An 18,460-nucleotide genomic window follows, 5' to 3' on the forward strand; every position below is an offset into this window, starting at 1 on the left:
CTTTTCAAAGGTTTGTTTTAGTAAGGTAAGTCCGGTTTAGAGCCCGCCTACTGTATCCGGTAGTTTACACTCACACAACATGTCACGCACACGCTGTTTCCGTATCCGCAACCTGCAAAGTGAACTGATCCCAGACCAGAGGAGCATCTGCTTCTGTTCTGCTGCTCACCCAAGCAATAAGGTCATGTCAGGAGGACACTGTTACTTCTCACGTTTGTTAAGTTAGGGTTAGGGGTTTTTGTGAGTTTAACTTTGATATCCACACAACACTGATATCCACCCATTGACTCATGATTTAACAAACATGCTTTCACTGTTCTAAACTACAGGGTTGGTTATTGTTCTGTTATTATTGCGTAGCTATTTTTCTAGTTTACTTTTTACTTTCGGTTTCAATAAGGCTTGGTCTCGCATGAAGAGACGGCAAAGCACAATCGCAGTGTGCAGTCCGCCATTATATCGTGTGTGTGGTTGTTGTCGGTGGTATAGGCTGTTGATGATTAGTTATTGATCATAAACATGAAGGCTCGTCTCCTCTGGTTCGTCTGTCTGTTGACCGCAGCTGGACTCATCCTAACATCAGGTACAACTTCTATCTCTTTAAAACGTTTATAAAAATGGACACCCAACTCATGTGTGTGTGTTCTGGTTCGCCAAACCAACGACACATCTTCATTATGAGATTTATTTATTTTAATCTTTGCTTATTAAATGTATATGATTATTGCAGTGCTAGCTGTAGAATACAACTCTCGTAGACGTATTTATGATTCTGACGTTTTCAATCTATGAGCGTTGTAGGGTTCATCCTCCATGGACACAGGGACTTTCAGCACTATACCCCATGACTATACCCCGTAGACACTCCAAACATGTCCGAATTGAAAATACTTGCTGCCTACCCCCACGCTCCAAATGTTAACTCTCGCAACGGGGTAGTAGTTTAATGTAATAATCCATGTCTTTCAATAAAGAAGTGTTTTAATGCCGTCTGTGGCCGAACGCCATTTTTTCACCCTCGTTTACTTCCTGTTTACATTTAGTGTAATTCCGGGTTTCACCGGATGCGCCCCGTCACTACCCGTCAATACCGCCCATTGGGGACTTCCGACAGAATCGGCCACAGACGGCATTAAAACACTTCTTTATTGAAATATATGGATTATTACATTAAACTACTACCGCGTAGAGACAGTTAACATTTGGGGCTTGGGGTTAAGCACCTTTATTTTCAATTTGTACATGTTAGGAGTGTCTACGGGGCATAGTGCAGAAAGTCCCTGTCTCCATGGGGCGTGAACCTAGCCCTGAAACATGACTGTCATATGTGAACCATGGCTAGGCGTGAACCCTACAACTGTCGTAGATTGAAAACGTCAGAATCATAAATACGTCTACGAGAGTTGTATTCTACAGCTAATGTTTGCATTGTGTTTTATTATTATTTTCCTCCATGTTACTCGGTTTCTAGTCTCGCGTCACCAGACAACTATTCCACAATCTCTGAATGCTATATAGAAACATTTGTAAATTGTGGGAGGCAACAGTCTGGTAACGCGAGACTACTCGGTTTCCACAGACGTTGGAATTCCCCTCTGGTCTCTAAAGGTACGGTCACGGCTCACGGGGTTGCCAACCGTCACTTGAAATAAGGAATCTTCCCTTATTTGGAAACTAAAAGATGTGTCCCTTATTGAACTGATAAGGGAAAGACTTTGTTAATTATTTTGGGGGATTCAACCAATGACACCATGGACGCCGGCTTTTGTGCGTGGCCATGGGGGCTGAACTTGACCACCACTCGGGGGCTGAACTTGACCACCACTCGGCCCCCCCGCCCCCCCACCCACTGCGTCGCGGGCATGTACGCGCGCGAAGCTTAATTAATTCATTAAATGACCATAAAACAACATTAACAACACTCTACCCATCCAGTGTCCCATGCATTAATAATAATAAAAAAATAACTGTGCACAGCTGGACAAACTGCAATAATATTATAGCCTAATAATAAAATACCTATACCATATAGAAGAATTGAGGTACTTTTACTTTACTGGAGTATTTCCAATTTTCAATACTTTTACTTCTACTCCATAGACAAATATTGTACTTTTACGCCACTACAATTATTTGATTTGTAGATTTGGATTATTATTACAAAACTATTTATACAGTATATATACTTTGGCAATTTGAAAATAGCAGATTTGCGACGCGTTGTGAGCTTGTAGATCTGCTATTTTCAAAGATTTTTTATACATTTTACACATTTGAAAACTTGTGAAATGGGACCTTCTGCATAATGAGTACTTTTACTTTTGGTACTTTAAATACATTTTGATACCAATACTTTTCTACTTTTACTCAAGTACATTTTGAATACCTTACTTTTACTTGTAAAAGAGTATTTTTACATCGCAGAATTGATGCTTTTGTTTAAGTAAAAAAATTGAGTACTTTTTCCACCACTGGTATTCTGTGCATGCAGTGAGTGACTGTTACACAGGACCTCCAGAACATGTTTAGCACAGCCAGGCACGCCGATTTATGTGCACGGCCGTGGAGCCGCAATAGCCCCGCCCCCCCGCCGCGAGCCGTTTCTGTCTGGGCTATTGTTCTAGGTGTCAACGGCGTTAACACCTATCTGCGCCCCGCTATAGTAATGGTAATTGTAATGGTACTGTAAGTTTGAGCCTGACATCTGAGATTCAGACCAATTGAGTGTGGGGGCGCTAGCCCCGACGCCCCCACGTCATCGGCGCCCCTGAATGACACACATCTTACAAGTTCAAACAGCTCATAGGGCTAAGGGAGGAGCCAGGCTCAGAATGACTTAGTTCCCCGGCATTAAATATACTTAAAGTACCAAAAGTAAAAGTACTTATTGTGTAGAATGTCCCGTTTCACAAGGTATAATGTATAATGTATTAAAATCTTTTGAAAATAGCAGATCTACAGCAACTTGTGAGCTTGTAGATCAGCTATTTTCAAATAGCCTAAGTTTAAATAGGGATACAGTGGTTAATGTATGTTTTGCCTCTGAGATGTAGTGGAGTAGAAGTAAAAGTACTGAAAATGTATATATACTCCAGTAAAGTAAAGATCACTCAAATTTGTACTGCAGTACAGTACTTGAGTAAATGTACTTAGTTACTTTACACCACTGTCACACAGTCTCACACTGGATTTCCTTCCAGTGGCTCGTTATGCACAAAATGCCAGCACCCGATTGCTGTGAAAAGCACACTCACAATAGGCCAAGGAAGAACCTCCATTCCATTTTCTTTTCACATCGGCCTCTTAGTGGCGCTACAACAGCCCATTTTACGTTTTAGCCAATAACTCTTGAACCGTAGCTCGTACAATAAAAATATTTATTTCTGGATTCCTTGGAATCTCACTCTCCATATCTGTAGGCCCCGGCCACTTGTGCCAGATTACATTTTCCGCCATTTTGCGTTTTCTTCAAAACACAATTTTTGCTACGACTCCTACAGATGTTGTCCAAAACTCACACAAATGGGTTCACATTATCTCTGGGGTCATGTAATCAGGATGAATACATTTGATCCAGGTGCCTACTGCCTTCCAAAGTTTGCGGGCCCTGGGTAGGCAACCCGGCCTGGCGGAGACCTGTGCTCAGAGGAGCACACTTTTCTATGTTCTTTTTTCTTTCAAGCCCCTCCCCCCAAATTGATGATTTTATTGAAGTAGATTTTTTTTTAAATGTATTAGTTTGGTTTACTGTTGCACCCCTACATAGAAGGATTGGTTTTGTTATACAAAACACAGGATGTCAGACATTTTATTTTCATTTTATTTAGATTTAGTCTGGTATACTTTTTGTTGCTGCTAAACACTTCATTCTATATGTCATTAATACAGTCTGCTTCAACTATTCAACTTGACTGAAATAGTTTTTTCTCTATACAGACCAACAAGATAAGAAATACACACCATTGGAAGGAATCCTTGAATTGCATCCTAACTCTGCTACTGAACCCATCACTGGAATCCTGTGGAAACATGGCCCCAATAAGCTAGCAGAATGGGATGAGGGCTTTGGTCCTGATGTGGATTACTATGGGACATATAGAAACCGTACAGAACTAAATAAAGAAACTGGAAAGCTGGTCATCAACAATATGAACATTAAAGACAGTGGAGTATATTCTGTGGAGGTAAATGGTCGACTGCAGAACAAGACTTACACGGTTGAAGTGATCAGTAAGTATGAATTGTGTCCTGTGAATCAGTGTTGTCCTCATAGTCAGGGGATGTAACAAAAAACCTGGAATAAGTTCCTTACCAAGAAATGTCTTCACCAATGTGTTTGTAATGGTGTTTAGTAACACATTCCGCAAATGTTGAAATTCAACCCCTCTGGGGCAGGGGTTTTCAACTAATTTTGACCCAGGGACCACCATCCTGACTAAGAGCAACCTGGGGACCACCACTATTGTGCCTGTTGGGACCATCATAGACCCACCCCACACAATAGTGGTGGGGGGTTCATGCATCACATGGAGCTGGAGAAAATAGCTATAATATCTAATAAAATACAGTGATTATTTTTTTAATATGATGGAATATGATTAAGGATTACTGTGATTATGGTAAGCTCACATTTCATATCACACACACACACACACACACACACACCATACAGTAAGAACTCCTGTAAGTTATTAAAAGTTAAAAAATCAAATAAATAAAAACTTTTTTTTTTTTAATTTATGCATGGCCAGGGACACCTGCAATACCTCCGGTTGAAAACCCCTGCTCTAGGGCAAAGTTATAATAATTTTTATTCATAATCTAAGTTTTAGTTCGTTATGACAATTCTTTTTCTAATTCGGTTAGTTTTAATTCGTTTTTAGACCAGATTTGCTAGTTTTTATTCGTTATTATCTTTTTTGAAACTGCTTAGTTTTAGTTAGTTTGTATTTGTTTTAGTGTTTTTTTCATTAATTCATGAGACACATTTTTGGGGGGCCACGACTCTCGGGGAGCAATTAGAAATGTGAGCCATTTCTAATTACTTCCTAGCAAGCATAACAGAAAATATTTGCATATTTTGCCGGAAATATGTGTTTATTGCAGTGAATCAGCACCCCTTTTACAAATAAATTGACCCCTGCATGATCTGCCTCATTTGGCTGATTAGGCATTGAATTATGCGATCGTATATTCATGTCTTTCTGGAGGGACTGAAGCACAGTTGGCGTGATTTCACATCACCCCAAATTCAACCCAAAAACTAAAACGAAGGCCATTTTGACATCATTACGGTTAGTTTTGTAAACGCACAATGCAGTTTCAGTTGGTTATCGTTTATTTGTTTCAATTATCGTTTTTATTTATTTCAGTGAATTATAGTTATAGTAGTAATAGTAATAATAGTCGGGACCCCCCTCAAAATTATTTGGGGACCCCTCTGGGTCCCGACTCCCAGTTTGGGGGAATCTCTCTAGGGGAATCTGTGACAGCTAATGAAAGTTGGGGTTATCTTATACGGAAAAAAATGTTAAATCTGCGTTAAGTTGAATGTGAGGGGTCAAACTGGTGTTTTTCATGATGCTGAATCCATTGCAAACATGGGTGGGTGTGGAAGCTGAGGTGGCCCTCGGGTGGGTAGAGGGGGCTCAGGGTGGGTATGGGTGTGGTGGTAAGGCTGTAATTGGAAACCTATGGAGTCCTGGGCTGTCCCCCCCTCTGGATTTGAAAAGCTCCCGACTTGGGGACTGAGCTGGGCCATCACATCAGCACTTTTCCAAACAAAGTTACAAAGTGCTTTACATAGCATGTTAAAAACATGCAAAAAGCAAACAACAAAGCGACTGTTGGCCTAATGCATAACCATGGACCACGTGGAGATATTAGAAATACCACCACCAGGGGCCGACTTGCCCTTTTCTCTTTAAACACCTATGAGCACTTGTCGTGGGCTTCCAAGTGTTCCATGCCCATGTCTGAGCTAGCTGTTGTTTTTCACCCCTGGCATGGGAGAGGGGAGAAGCTCAGGGCCTCCTTGTCTCCTATTATTTAACTTCCGTACTTCAAGTGCCCAGGGAGTTATCCAGTGACCCCCATCCCATACTCTTCTCTACCCATCTGAGGAGCATGCTAGGCCCGCTAAATTCTTAGACTAGAACCGTCTTCCTCTGGAGCAAAGATATGAGAGTAAAGAGAGAAAGTGAAACAGAACAGATTGTTTAGTCCATGTTACTGTGATGCTGAAAATAAGCACTTTGCCAGTTTAGTTTGAGTCTGGTATACTAAAATAGTATTATTAGTATAATAGTAACTATTCATTGTGTGAATTGTATTCTGCATAGCTGTAAATTGTTATAAACCCAAAATCTCCCCGGAGCATAAGAGAAGAACAGTTATCCGTACTCATATGGGCCTAATAGTCCAGTCAAAGTAACAAAAAAAAGGCCCAACCCAGAAGAAATTGCAGTAGTAATGTTTTTTATTGGTCTTAACCACTTAAACCCTAATACTTTAATTTACAAAGTTGTAGTTGACCAGAGTCCCCCACGGCTATATACTTGGTCCACTCCTTTCCCCCTCCTTTCCCCCTGTGAGCTTTTAGATCTGCTATTTTCTGCGAATGTTCACCCAGAATCGAGGCACCAGTGTTCATGTGGTTAACACCTGCCTGCATCATATATTAAAAGTATACCTTCATGGATTTCATATAGTTACTTTTTTAAAGTCAAAACCAGTGCAAATGTCTCTGTATGTCCTATCCAACATATTTGGTGTCTTTTCCTACGTTATTACTTGTTAGCAGAGCAAATCTGGTCTGCCTGCCTGTTAAAAAAAAAAAAAAAATATATATATATATATATATATATATATATATATATATATATATATATATATATATATATATATATATATATATATATTAGGGCCGGGACTTTATCGCGTTAATTTCGATCAATTAATAAATAAATAAAAAGTATCGCGTTAAAAAAAATTACGCATTTTAATCGCACCTATTTTTGCACCGCGGAACGTTTCTCACTGGACGAGTTTCAGACGGACCGATATTACCAGCGCACCAAACAACGTTGGTGCGCAACAACAAAGTTAACTGCAGCCAGCACAGTGCATGAAAACATGATGCAAAACATGACTGGGCAAATCAGAATCTGTAATAGATGCCCCCCCCCTACGCGCGCATGTGTGTCCCGTTTAGGGGGAGGGGCGGCGGTGCACTGGGAGGGGGGGGGATTCCACGATGCGGTGTGGGTCACATGCGCGCGATTTTTATTAATGATTATTAAACTACTATAAAACATCAGTAACAACACACTCTACCAGCCTCCAGTGGTGGAAAATAGCAGATCTACAAGCTCACAATGCCTTGTGCTTGTAGATCTGCTATTTTCACATGGTTACATGGTATGTTTTATAATAATAATCGATATCTACAAAGTAACTAGTAACTAAAGTTTTCAAATAATTGTAGTGGAGTATAAAGTACAATATTTGCCTTTGAGATATAGTGGAGTTACTGGAGTAGAAGTAAAAGTATTAGAAATTGGAAATACTCGAGGGTCAAGTGCAAATACCTCAAAATTGTACTTAAGTACAGTTCTTGAGTACATGTACTTAAAGACGTATGCCAAAATCCATTTGAAAAAATTGCTTTTCACTGTTCTCAGGTCAAATATTGATATGCGATTAAAATGCGATTAATTGCGATTAATTAATTACAAAGCCTCTAATTAATTAGATTAATTTTTTTAATCGAGTCCCAGCCCTAAAATATATATATATATATATATATATATATATATATATATATATATATATATATATATATATATATATATATATATATGATTATAATTTGAGCGAGCAGGCAGACCAGATTAGCTCTGCTCTGTGTGTGTGTCTGTCTGTCTGTCTGTCTGTCTTTTTATTAGAAGGATAAACCCCTTGATATGCACCATCTCATTTTCGAGGGGGTCCTTTAGCACTAGTGAACAGGGCATACAATACACAAACAATACAACAAGTACATTCATGCAGACAAACAAGACAAGACCTCTCCCAAAGCTAGCCGCTCCCACCCCACCGGTTCAACCCCAAGTAGCAACATTCATATGGAAACAAAACCCATTAGTACAGGAAAACCATAATACAGACATGCACATACAGTAACATGCAGCAGCATGCTCAATCAGGGTACAGGCATTGAGCATTAAGCAAACCGTATATACATGCACATGCGCCTTAGAAAATAAATATCAGTACATTAGATACAGATTTGTCATTTGGATAATCCATTTTTGAAAACACTGATTCCATAGACAGGAACAGACAAACAGGCCACAAGCACAAAACACTAATGAAAGTTCCTCAGACAGCATACAGACCAAACATAAGCAACTGTGTTCACTTCTGCGATGCTACCTAAGCTCAGCTGTGTGTGTTTTGTTAATATCCTGTTTGTCCAACTGTATGGCTCGCTAACAACTAATTTTAAGAGCGTACTTACCATCCCCCCCCCCCCCCCCCCCCACACTGTTGTCGGCTAGCGCAGGGCCTAGCCAGTAGGATACATATAACAGCAGTGACAACACACAAAATGTGTGAGGGGAGGTATTAATTGACATAATAATGACTAAATGGGGAGAAAAAGGGGTAAAAAGTCCCCCCCAAAAATTGGCTGATATTGGCCTATCACAGTTACAGTATATCTGTATCAGAGAATATATTCCCCACTATTTGCCAATATAAATTTGTTTTTGAATGCCGGAAATGAATGGCGTAATTACGACCTTTGTCCAGCAGAGTGCACTCTGACTCCATTACTCAGTCAAAAGTCATAGTTATGGACCACAATGGAAACAATTTGTTTTCCTCATCAAAATGATCTAACTGCAGTCTGGAGACATCACCAGTAATTCTGAGCTGTGTTCATTATTTTCCCCAACAGAGAAAGTCCCAAAGCCAAAGGTGACTTTGACTTGTTCATCTGACTCATCTGTCTCTAAAAGCTGCCTTCTCAGCTGTTATGGGGCAGGCCAAGATTACGGTCAGGTCACCTATCACTGGAAGAAAGATGAAGGGGAATGGATGGACACTGGAGTGTTGACTATCACCAATGATGACGAAGGGAGGAAGGTTGAAAAATTCACTTGCGAAATGAGGAACCGAGTCGGTGAAAAGCAGAGTGATGCCTTTAACAACCCGTTTCATCACAAAGGTATGTTTGTAGTTTACTCCACGATGTGTAGACATTTAATCACTGTACAGTAGTGGTTCGCAACCTGTGGGTCGGGACCCCCAGGTTGACACATAATTTTGGAGGGGTCCCCAGATGAACGAACAAACAAACTATACTATAAAAACTGGTCAAACATTGGCCAAATTGTCAAATAATATAAGAAAGAAGCGAACATTTTGAAAATAGCTGATCTACAAGCTCACAACGCCTCGCAACTCGGCTATGTTCACAATATTTATCTGTGGAACCGAGTCAAACTAAATGTAATGCCTCAACTCCTACAATTCCAAGTGCTTGTCAGGGTGGGGGGTCCCCAGTTCAAATATGATTATTTTGGGGGGTTGCGGCCTGAAAAGGTTGACAACCTGTGTTACAGGAAACAGTGTTGACCTTTTGACAAATATTTTGGCTCTATTGTCTCCTTTGACCTCTCAATAAAGTCACTAACGTTATGACATTGTTGGAACCGATTGTGACATCTCAAGTAAGTAATGATTAGCATTAGAACATATAATATACCGGTAGATATATTATTATTATTATGCCTGCAACTTTGTGATGCGCTGTGAGCTTGTAGATCTACTATTTTATAATGTACATTTACAGTACATTTACTTTGATAATAAGTGCATTTTGATGCCAATACTTTTGTACTTTTACTCAAGTAAAATATTGAGTACAGGCATTTTACTTGTAACAGAGTATTTTTACATTGGTACTTTTACTTAAGTTACAAATCTGAATACTTCTTCCACCACTGAATAAAAGCCCAAATTGCGTCATATTCTTTGTGGCTCGTGAATTGCAGTAGCCTACATACAGCTTGATATGTAGCTTGATATCAGGTAGAAAGAAATACAGCGACCCAAACTAAACTAAATCACATTTTCAGTGGAGTCAACTGAACCAGGCTACTGGCTGCTTGTAGGACCTACAATGTAGGCCTATCCATATTATATTTTCTAATGCTAAGAAAGATTAACATGTCACCATCTTCTGTTGTCAATCTAGTGCATAGTCTGTTCACAGAGTAAGGAGAGAAATAGAGAAAGAAAGAGAGGGGAGAATGCATTCAGAAAATTGCAAAGTGTACACCCAATTTTGTCATGATCCCTCTTTCTGAAATGATCCCAAATCAAGCTACTCTGTGTGTTTCATTTTGTTGTGGATGACGTTAGCTTATTAGTCAAGCAGCTCTCGCTTGCTCTGATCATCTGGCAGCGTTAAACATACCAGCTGCAATGCAATGCTGAAACATTATTGCACCTCCCAGAGTGTGTTTTAAAGTAATGACATCTCCCCCATTATTTAACGAAATAGCACCATCAACAAAATGCAGAACATGTAGTATTATCTTGAATTGAAAGCAAATTAAACCCAGTAATGTAATTGTTTGTTTCGTCTCCTAAGAACCTGAACCTGTGAAACCGACACCAGTAGGAGGGATTGTTGGAGGCATTGTTGCTGTCATCATTGCAGTGGGTTTGATGCTGGGTGTGAAATATCGTGGTAAGTTTTTCTACTGATTTTAAGTTACACATAACATAAAAGTTACTGCTCAACAGCTACACGCAATGTCCAATATTTTAATCTTTAGAACTGTGTTGCCAGTGTCTGTGAGGCGTATGCTGCCTCCACGTTGGTTTGAGCCTGTGGCTGTGTATTATCCTGAAGGTGAGTTCAAGAACTTTATTTGAGCATTTTGTGGTCTGGAGTTGAACCTCCAACTCATTTATAATAATAATTATAAAATCTTATTGTCATAATGAAAAAATAAAGTATCTACAGTATAAGTGGAACATAATTATCATAACACATGATATGCGTGTTCATAATAAACCTCCAATCTTCAATTCTTCCTGCTGACTGTGACGACTGTCAGAGTTGTTGTAAAGTAAGAATAGGCATAAATCATTCCCATTAAAGGTTTTGGCTCAACTGTTTACAGGGGATGTGATCTAATTTGGTCTGGTTTTGTTTTACGCCTTTTTAATCAGAACAGCTGTAGCACATGTCACACAGCCTAGGTTGTGTGTGACATGCACACATGATAAAAACATTGCATCTGTTGGCTTTTTTTGCACATGTTTGAATAATGTCCTTAAAGATGGATATCAATGGTCTGTTCAGTCCAGTATATGCCGTTTGTTTTCGCTCTAATCAAGCAGCAGCATGATAACAACACAATGCTTAATTCTACTGGGATCAATGAAGAGGAGAAGGCGAGCACAAGAACGACTTTGTAATGATCGTACTGAGGTTACAACAATACTTAACTTACTGCCCTGCCTCCTCATAACACTAGAAATCAGTGAATAAGGCCTGCAGAAAAGAATGGTAACTTAGAACAAGATTTATTAAGTATTATAAGTGCTGGTCATAATGCATTATAAGTTCAGCGGAACAACACATTATAACTACCATAACTTAAGCCCTATTCGCACAGGATTAGTATTATCTAGGGACCTCTGATAATTCAGAAATTGCCCCCTGACGTCTGTGTTTTTTTTGGCGCATTCGCACTGGATAAGCAAAGTCTGTTTTACTTGAAGTTACGGACATTATCATTATTATATAATTATCATTATATTATTAGTCAGTTATAAAGTGTCTTTGTTATAAGTTATGCATAATTATAAACATTTATAACAAGTGTTATGAAACCTTTTAAGTGCATTATAATGCATTATATGACACAACCTTTAAGTAAAGTGTTACCTGATAGTTATGATATGCTGTTCCACTGAACTTATAATGCATCATGACCAGCACTTATAATACTAATTATAAACATTTATAGTGAGTGTTATGAAGCCATAATAATGCATTATAAATGCACTTACAATGCATTATACACCCGACCTTTACATAGTCTTACCCAATTTTCATTTTGATCGGTTTGTGAACAGTTTTAAACCACCACTCTGCAACAGATTCAAATCTGTTTGTTTATTCTGATTGGGGATGTTAAAAAGTAGCAGATATACAAGCTCGCAAAACCACTGATATAGAAGAAACATATGTTTTTCCAAAAACTAGGATTTAGAAGACATTTGTAGAATCCCCAGAAGCAAAGATTTGAGTTACAAATGTTTGCTTTGAAAAAATATATATATTCAAAGATTTGCACACATTTTCACGATTAAAAAAAAATAGCAGATCTACAAGCTCATAGCGCGGCACCGAGTGCCGCGCTATGAGCTTGTAGATCTGCTATTTTTTAATAGCCAAAGAAATCCAAAATGACAGATGTGTTCCCGGATTGAATGGGTTAATGTGTTCAGCATCCTGAAAGCACTTCTAATAATCTTCTCCCTCCGCTGCTTGTTCAGCTTTACAGCTGCTGGTGTGAATTTAATTAAAATAACCTTAATGTTGTAATGAAGCCATGTTAGCCTACCTAACACACAACTAGAGCTGTCAAACAGCTGCAAAAATGTACTACTTAATCACACAAATTCCTGTGATTAATTACATTATTTTCAATAATATTTAAAAGCAAAGATATTTATTCAAACTACTACTAAATTGATGAGGAATCCACACAAAAGAGTTACAAGCTGTATCTAGGTACTGTTGGCTGTGGAAAGCCTGGTGACATGAGGTTAGGTTGTGGATGGACCTGCAACATGACAGACTATGGAGCTCAGTCACACTTTATTGTCTAATGTTGTTTAAGTCAACTTTAGGAAGCAAGCCTTAATAAGAAACTAGAGCCCCAAAAACCTGCAACCTGCAACTACCAATATTTACAAGCGACTTTACAAAGAACACAAGCCCAAAGTCGCTTATAATAAGCAGACTTAGCAACACTGACTGATGAAACAAAATAATTTACAGATAATGTTGGAACAGGAACACTATAAAATTCAAGCTGATAAGTAGTCTTCATGAGCTTCTCTCTCCTGATTGGATAAGATCGGTATCCCAAACCCAAAATGTATTTTCTTTTTACTAAAGAGGAGGATAGATGGGGAGATTCCTGATATTGAACAAACACTCTATAGCAATGATTACTGTCAGAATAAAGAGTTTCGTTGTTTTAAGAAAAAAAATTGTTAAAACTATCATAACGTAACAGAAGAGAAACAGACATACAGTACCATTATGTACTGATCAATGTTGTTCATGTTTGATTCTGTTCCCACAACACCTATCATAGATAGATATGCTTACACACATGCACGCACACACACTCGCGCACACGCACATTATTAACGTCTGATTTAATATAGTGTGTGCGCTTTGGCTTGGCAGTGTCAATTTTGACTGCAAATTTTATTTAGTTTTAGTCATAGTCTTTTGACAGCAATTATATTTAGTTCTAGTCATATTTTACATCTGAAGTGTTTTCGTTTTAGTCTAGTTTTAGTCGACTAAATATCATAAGATTTTAGTTGCCATGATGCCGTCGTAACACCTGATTTATACTTAGCTGCATGCTGAAAAAAAGCTGCTCAGCGTGTTGTAAGCTTGTAGATCAGCTATTTATGGAGTATGACACCGGCACGCGACCAGTAATAAAATGACTTGTCTTAGTTCTACTGGATCTCTTATCCTGTAGTCCTCCCTAACATTTAAAAACATTTTGTTGACTAAATTGTCAGTAATTTTAGTCATAGTTTTAGTCACCATAACATTGTTTATATATATTTTTCATCTTAGTTTTAGTCGACATAATGAACACTGTCCAACATCTGTCCAACATCTGTCCTTGATCAGAATGTACACACACTTGCTGGGAGCTACTCCTAACATGTTAGATCAGCTCTTGAGCTGACATTCTGGTGGAGACAGGAGCTCCATCCTAACAAATAAATATTGACAACATGCTCCTACGCCTGTATCTAAAAGTAGGATCACATTGTTGGGCACTTAGGACTGATGTTCCTACAATGAGAGGCATGATAAAGACTGGCCCAAAGCCTTTATCATGACATCACTATGACCTCTCATAAAAAAATGTCAAAAATATTGAAAATTGCTTGCAATGTGTGGCGATGCAACTCATTGTGAGCTTGTAGATCTACTATTTTCACTGTTTTGTACAACACGGTTATGTGACTAAGTATAAATGGTTAGTCGATTAGTTTATATACAAAATGTTAAACAAAAGAAAATAAATTAAACATGCTTTTCGACTATTTGATTAATCAAAAAAGTTATCAATATAATAAACTCTATAATCTATAGTTGCAGCCCTAAAATGAAGCTGGTGTTGATCTCCTAACTTGACTGTAACAACATGAAGGGAAATTGACCCTAACCCAGAGAACTGCATCCTTGGTGTGTGTGTGTGTGTGTGTGTGTGTGTGTGTGTGTGTGTGTGTGTGTGTGTGTGTGTGTGTGTGTGTGTGTGTGTGTGTGTGTGTGTGTGTGTGTGTGTGTGTGTGTGTGTGTGTGTGTGTGTGTGTGTGTGTGTGTGTGTGTGTGTGTGTGTGTGTGTGTCATAGGAATTCCACTAAGAACCAGAAGTGATCCAACATCAAATGTGAACAACAGTGATTCATCACATGGTATGTATGTTTCTCTTTTGTTACTACCTGTCTATTGTTTATTATGATATTATTATTTCAACTGATATATTGATTTGATTTTTTCCACCATTTTCAAATGTGTCTCTTTGTATCTATTTCATTCACTTCCCCCTCCATCCCTCTCTCTCCCTCTTCCCCTTTCTCTCCCTCTCAGTCTCTTTCCTTCTTTCCCTCTTTCCTCTTCTCTTTCCCTCTCTCTGTGTTTCCCTCTCCCCTTCTCCCTCTCTCCGCTTCTCTTTCCTTCTCTCCCTGTCCTTTAACGATTTAACAAAACTTTTTTTTTTTTTTACCAAAAACGTATCACACCCGTTTATCTTTGTGCAAATGGATTAAAACATCATAGAAGTACTTCAAGTATGACTTCACTTGACAGTCAAACATTTTGGTGCTTAGACCGCTAATAGTAGTCAACAGTCTTCAACAGAACAGAGTAATGATGTGAGTGACTGATGTGTTTAACCACTTTCAACCTGTATTCAACCAGTTTTCTAAATTTGTCACAATTTTACATTTATTTAAAAACATTGTGAAAATAGCCAATCTACAAGCTATTTGTCGTATAATGTATAATATAGAGCAGTGGTTTTCAACCAGTGGTCCGGGGACCACCAGTGGTCCTCGGGGGGCTACCAGGGGGTCCCCAGCTAAATTAGTTAACATAGCCTCAGAATCATTTTAACCACTTAGCTTTGGCTATTAAAAAATAGCAGATATGCAAGCTCATAGCGCTATACTTTTACATAGCTCAGCGGCTATAGCAGCAGACACATGATCCTCTTTTAACTTTAGAATTACCAAGACCTCTCATTTGAGGACTACATTTACCATAACATGCACTTATTGTTATCCTCTGTTCTTTGATCATTTAGAAACTCCCGCTCCTGTGTGTCAACGACAACTCAAGACTATTCTGTGGGAGACGTTTCAATGTATGTTGGAGTGGATGACAAAAGAAGGACATAAACAACTTCTGAATGAGATCTACACAGAGCTCTACATCACAGAGGGATGGAGTGGACAGGTCAATCTGGAACACGAGGTCAGACAGATTGAAACAGCATCTAGGAAAACAGCCAGACGAGAAAAAACTATCCAATTAAATGACATCCTTAAACCTGGACCAGAAGAGACATTCAGAACAGTGATGACAAAGGGAGTGGCTGGCATTGGTAAAACAGTCTTAACTCAGAAATACACCCTGGACTGGGCAGAAGACAAAGCCAACAAGGATATCCACTTAATCTTTCCGTTCACTTTCCGAGAGCTGAATTTGATGATGAACAAGAAAAAGAATTACAGCTTGATTGAACTTATTCATGACTTTTTTGGTGTAACCACCAACGAAGAAGAAATCTGCCGTTTCCAAGGATCCCAAGTTGTGTTCATCATTGATGGATTAGATGAATGGAGGCATTCTCTAGACTTTGATAACAGTGAGATCTGTACTGATGTCACAAAGCAAACCTCAGTCGATGTGTTGCTAACAAACCTCATTAGTGGACACCTGCTTCCCTCTGCTCGCATCTGGATAACCACACGACCTGCAGCAGCCACTCTGATCCCTAAAGAGTATGTTGACAGGGTGACAGAGGTGAGAGGGTTCAATGACCCCCAGAAGGAGCAGTACTTCATGAAGAAATTCAGTGATGATGAAAACCAGGCCAGTACAATCTACTCACACATCCAGACATCAAAAAGCCTCCACATCATGTGCCACATACCAGTCTTCTGTTTGATCATTGCTGCAGTTATCCAGGACATGTTGACAACAGTGAAGAAACTAACATTGCCAAAGACCCTGACTGAGATGTACATCCGCTTCATGTTGGTTCAGTCCAAACAAAGCAAGGACAAGTATCCTGACAGAATGACGGGGGCCATGTTGTCTCTGGGAAAACTGGCTTTTCAACAGCTGGAGAAAGGCAACCTGATCTTCCATAAAGCAGACCTGAAAGATAGTGACATTGATATCACAGATGCAGCAATGTACTCAGGAGTGTTCACACAGATGTTTAAAGAGATGAAGGGTGGGTGGCTCAAGGAAGAGGTGTTCTGCTTTGTCCATCTGAGCGTTCAGGAGTTTCTGGCTGCTCTTTATGTCTTTGTCTCATTCATCAACACTGGTGTCAACCATCTGTCAGAACAACAAACAACCTCCATGAAGCCCAAACCTGACATGAATCACCTCTACCAGAGTGCTGTAGACAAGGCCTTACAGAGTCCTAATGGACACTGGGACTTGTTTCTCCGTTTCCTGCTGGGCCTCTCAGTGGCAACCAATCAGACTCTCTTACAAACACTGTTGGGACAAACAGGAAGTAGATCACAGACCAATAAGAAGACAGTCCAGTACATCAAGAAGAAGATCAGGGAGAACCCCTCTCCAGAGAAAAGCATCAATCTGTTCCACTGTCTGAATGAGATGAATGATGATTCTCTAGAGAAAGAGATCCAACAGTACCTCAGCTCAGGAAGCCTCTCCACAGAAGAACTCTCTCCTGCTCAGTGGTCAACTATAGCAGCCATGTTGCTGTCATCAGAAAAGGAGCTGGATGTGTTTGACCTGAAGGAATACCAAGCTTCAGAGAATGCTCTTCTGGGGCTGCTGCCAGTGATCAAAGCCTCCAATAGAGCTCTGTAGGTGAACTGATAACTGGCTACATTTAAGACAATAATTTAACCACTTAATTCCTATACAAAATAATGAATAGCAAAAATAGCAGATCTACAACCTGTTGCTTCATGATTTGTTGTGGGCTTGTAGATCAGCTATTTATTGCAATATTTGAAAAATGACCAAAATAGGAATGGAAGGATTAAAATGGTTAATTAATTTGAACACTAATGTTTTAAATTAGGAACATTGCTCAAACATAGACTAACATAGATTATGTTTGAACACATCCATTAATCATAATGATAATCAGCTGGGGGATGCATGTAGGAAGCTCTTCTTTCTTACCTCATTTATCTTAAGTCTGTGTGGATTGCTATGGAGGGATGGAAATATTTCTATTTACAACCCCGAACAGCAGCTAAAGTTTTTTGTTCTTCTTTATGTCTGTCTGTCTGTCTTATCAATCTCTGTTCCGTTCAGTGTTGTTTTTACTGTGGTGCTTTACCACCGTGGTGTTTATCGTGGCGGCCGTGCACACCTGGTAGTACAAACAACAGTGCACTGACTCGGGACTGTCCGCTTTCCTTTTATTATAATAATTATAATAATACAAAATGATAATAATTATAATAATACATTAATAATAATACAACTTTATTTCTAAAGCACTTTTCAAAAACAATGTTACAAACTGCTTTACAATGCCAGGATATAAACCATCCATAAGGATAAAAAACAACAGTCAATTACAATCTATAAGGATATAGTCAGTGGAAGTCCCAGATGAAGTCAGTGTGGGTCGCAGGTCTCAGCTAGCGTTACCTCCCACACCCGGGTCATAGCTCCTCACTGTAGGCTTACAGAAAGCAGGTGGTTCAGTGTTAGTAGAAAGAAAGTCGCGGCTACATCGGGCGTGAAAATGTGCATCTCTGCGTGGAACTTATTGCGTGCGAATGCGTTTCGAAAGATCCAATTGATGTCAATCATACCAGCTACACCAGAACCACAGATAGGGCGAGCCCCATGTGCTCATGTTCTGTATTGACACATTAT

General features: G+C 39.2%; 1 protein-coding gene across 3 annotated transcripts in view; it reads left to right on the forward strand.

Annotated features, from left to right (window-relative positions):
• Positions 1 to 18,460, forward strand: part of LOC308080764 (NACHT, LRR and PYD domains-containing protein 3-like) — a 167,440-nt gene that overhangs the window by 129,527 nt on the left and 19,453 nt on the right. Inside the window, exons 1-7 of one of the 3 annotated variants that reach the window (XM_080422734.1) lie at positions 207 to 583; positions 3,937 to 4,230; positions 8,963 to 9,232; positions 10,664 to 10,762; positions 10,865 to 10,927; positions 14,707 to 14,769; positions 15,660 to 17,427. The exons of the other annotated variants lie outside the window; for them this stretch is intronic. Of the exons in view, the coding sequence (XP_080278860.1) occupies positions 520 to 583; positions 3,937 to 4,230; positions 8,963 to 9,232; positions 10,664 to 10,762; positions 10,865 to 10,927; positions 14,707 to 14,769; positions 15,660 to 17,427 (2,621 nt within the window). The 5' untranslated portion in view covers positions 207 to 519. Of the gene's footprint in view, positions 1 to 206; positions 584 to 3,936; positions 4,231 to 8,962; positions 9,233 to 10,663; positions 10,763 to 10,864; positions 10,928 to 14,706; positions 14,770 to 15,659; positions 17,428 to 18,460 lie in introns of those variants that run through there. 3 annotated transcript variants of the gene reach the window in all.

This window comes from Gymnoscopelus braueri, assembly GCF_963280865.1.
Source record: "Gymnoscopelus braueri genome assembly, chromosome: 24".
NCBI classification, from domain to species: domain Eukaryota; kingdom Metazoa; phylum Chordata; class Actinopteri; order Myctophiformes; family Myctophidae; genus Gymnoscopelus; species Gymnoscopelus braueri.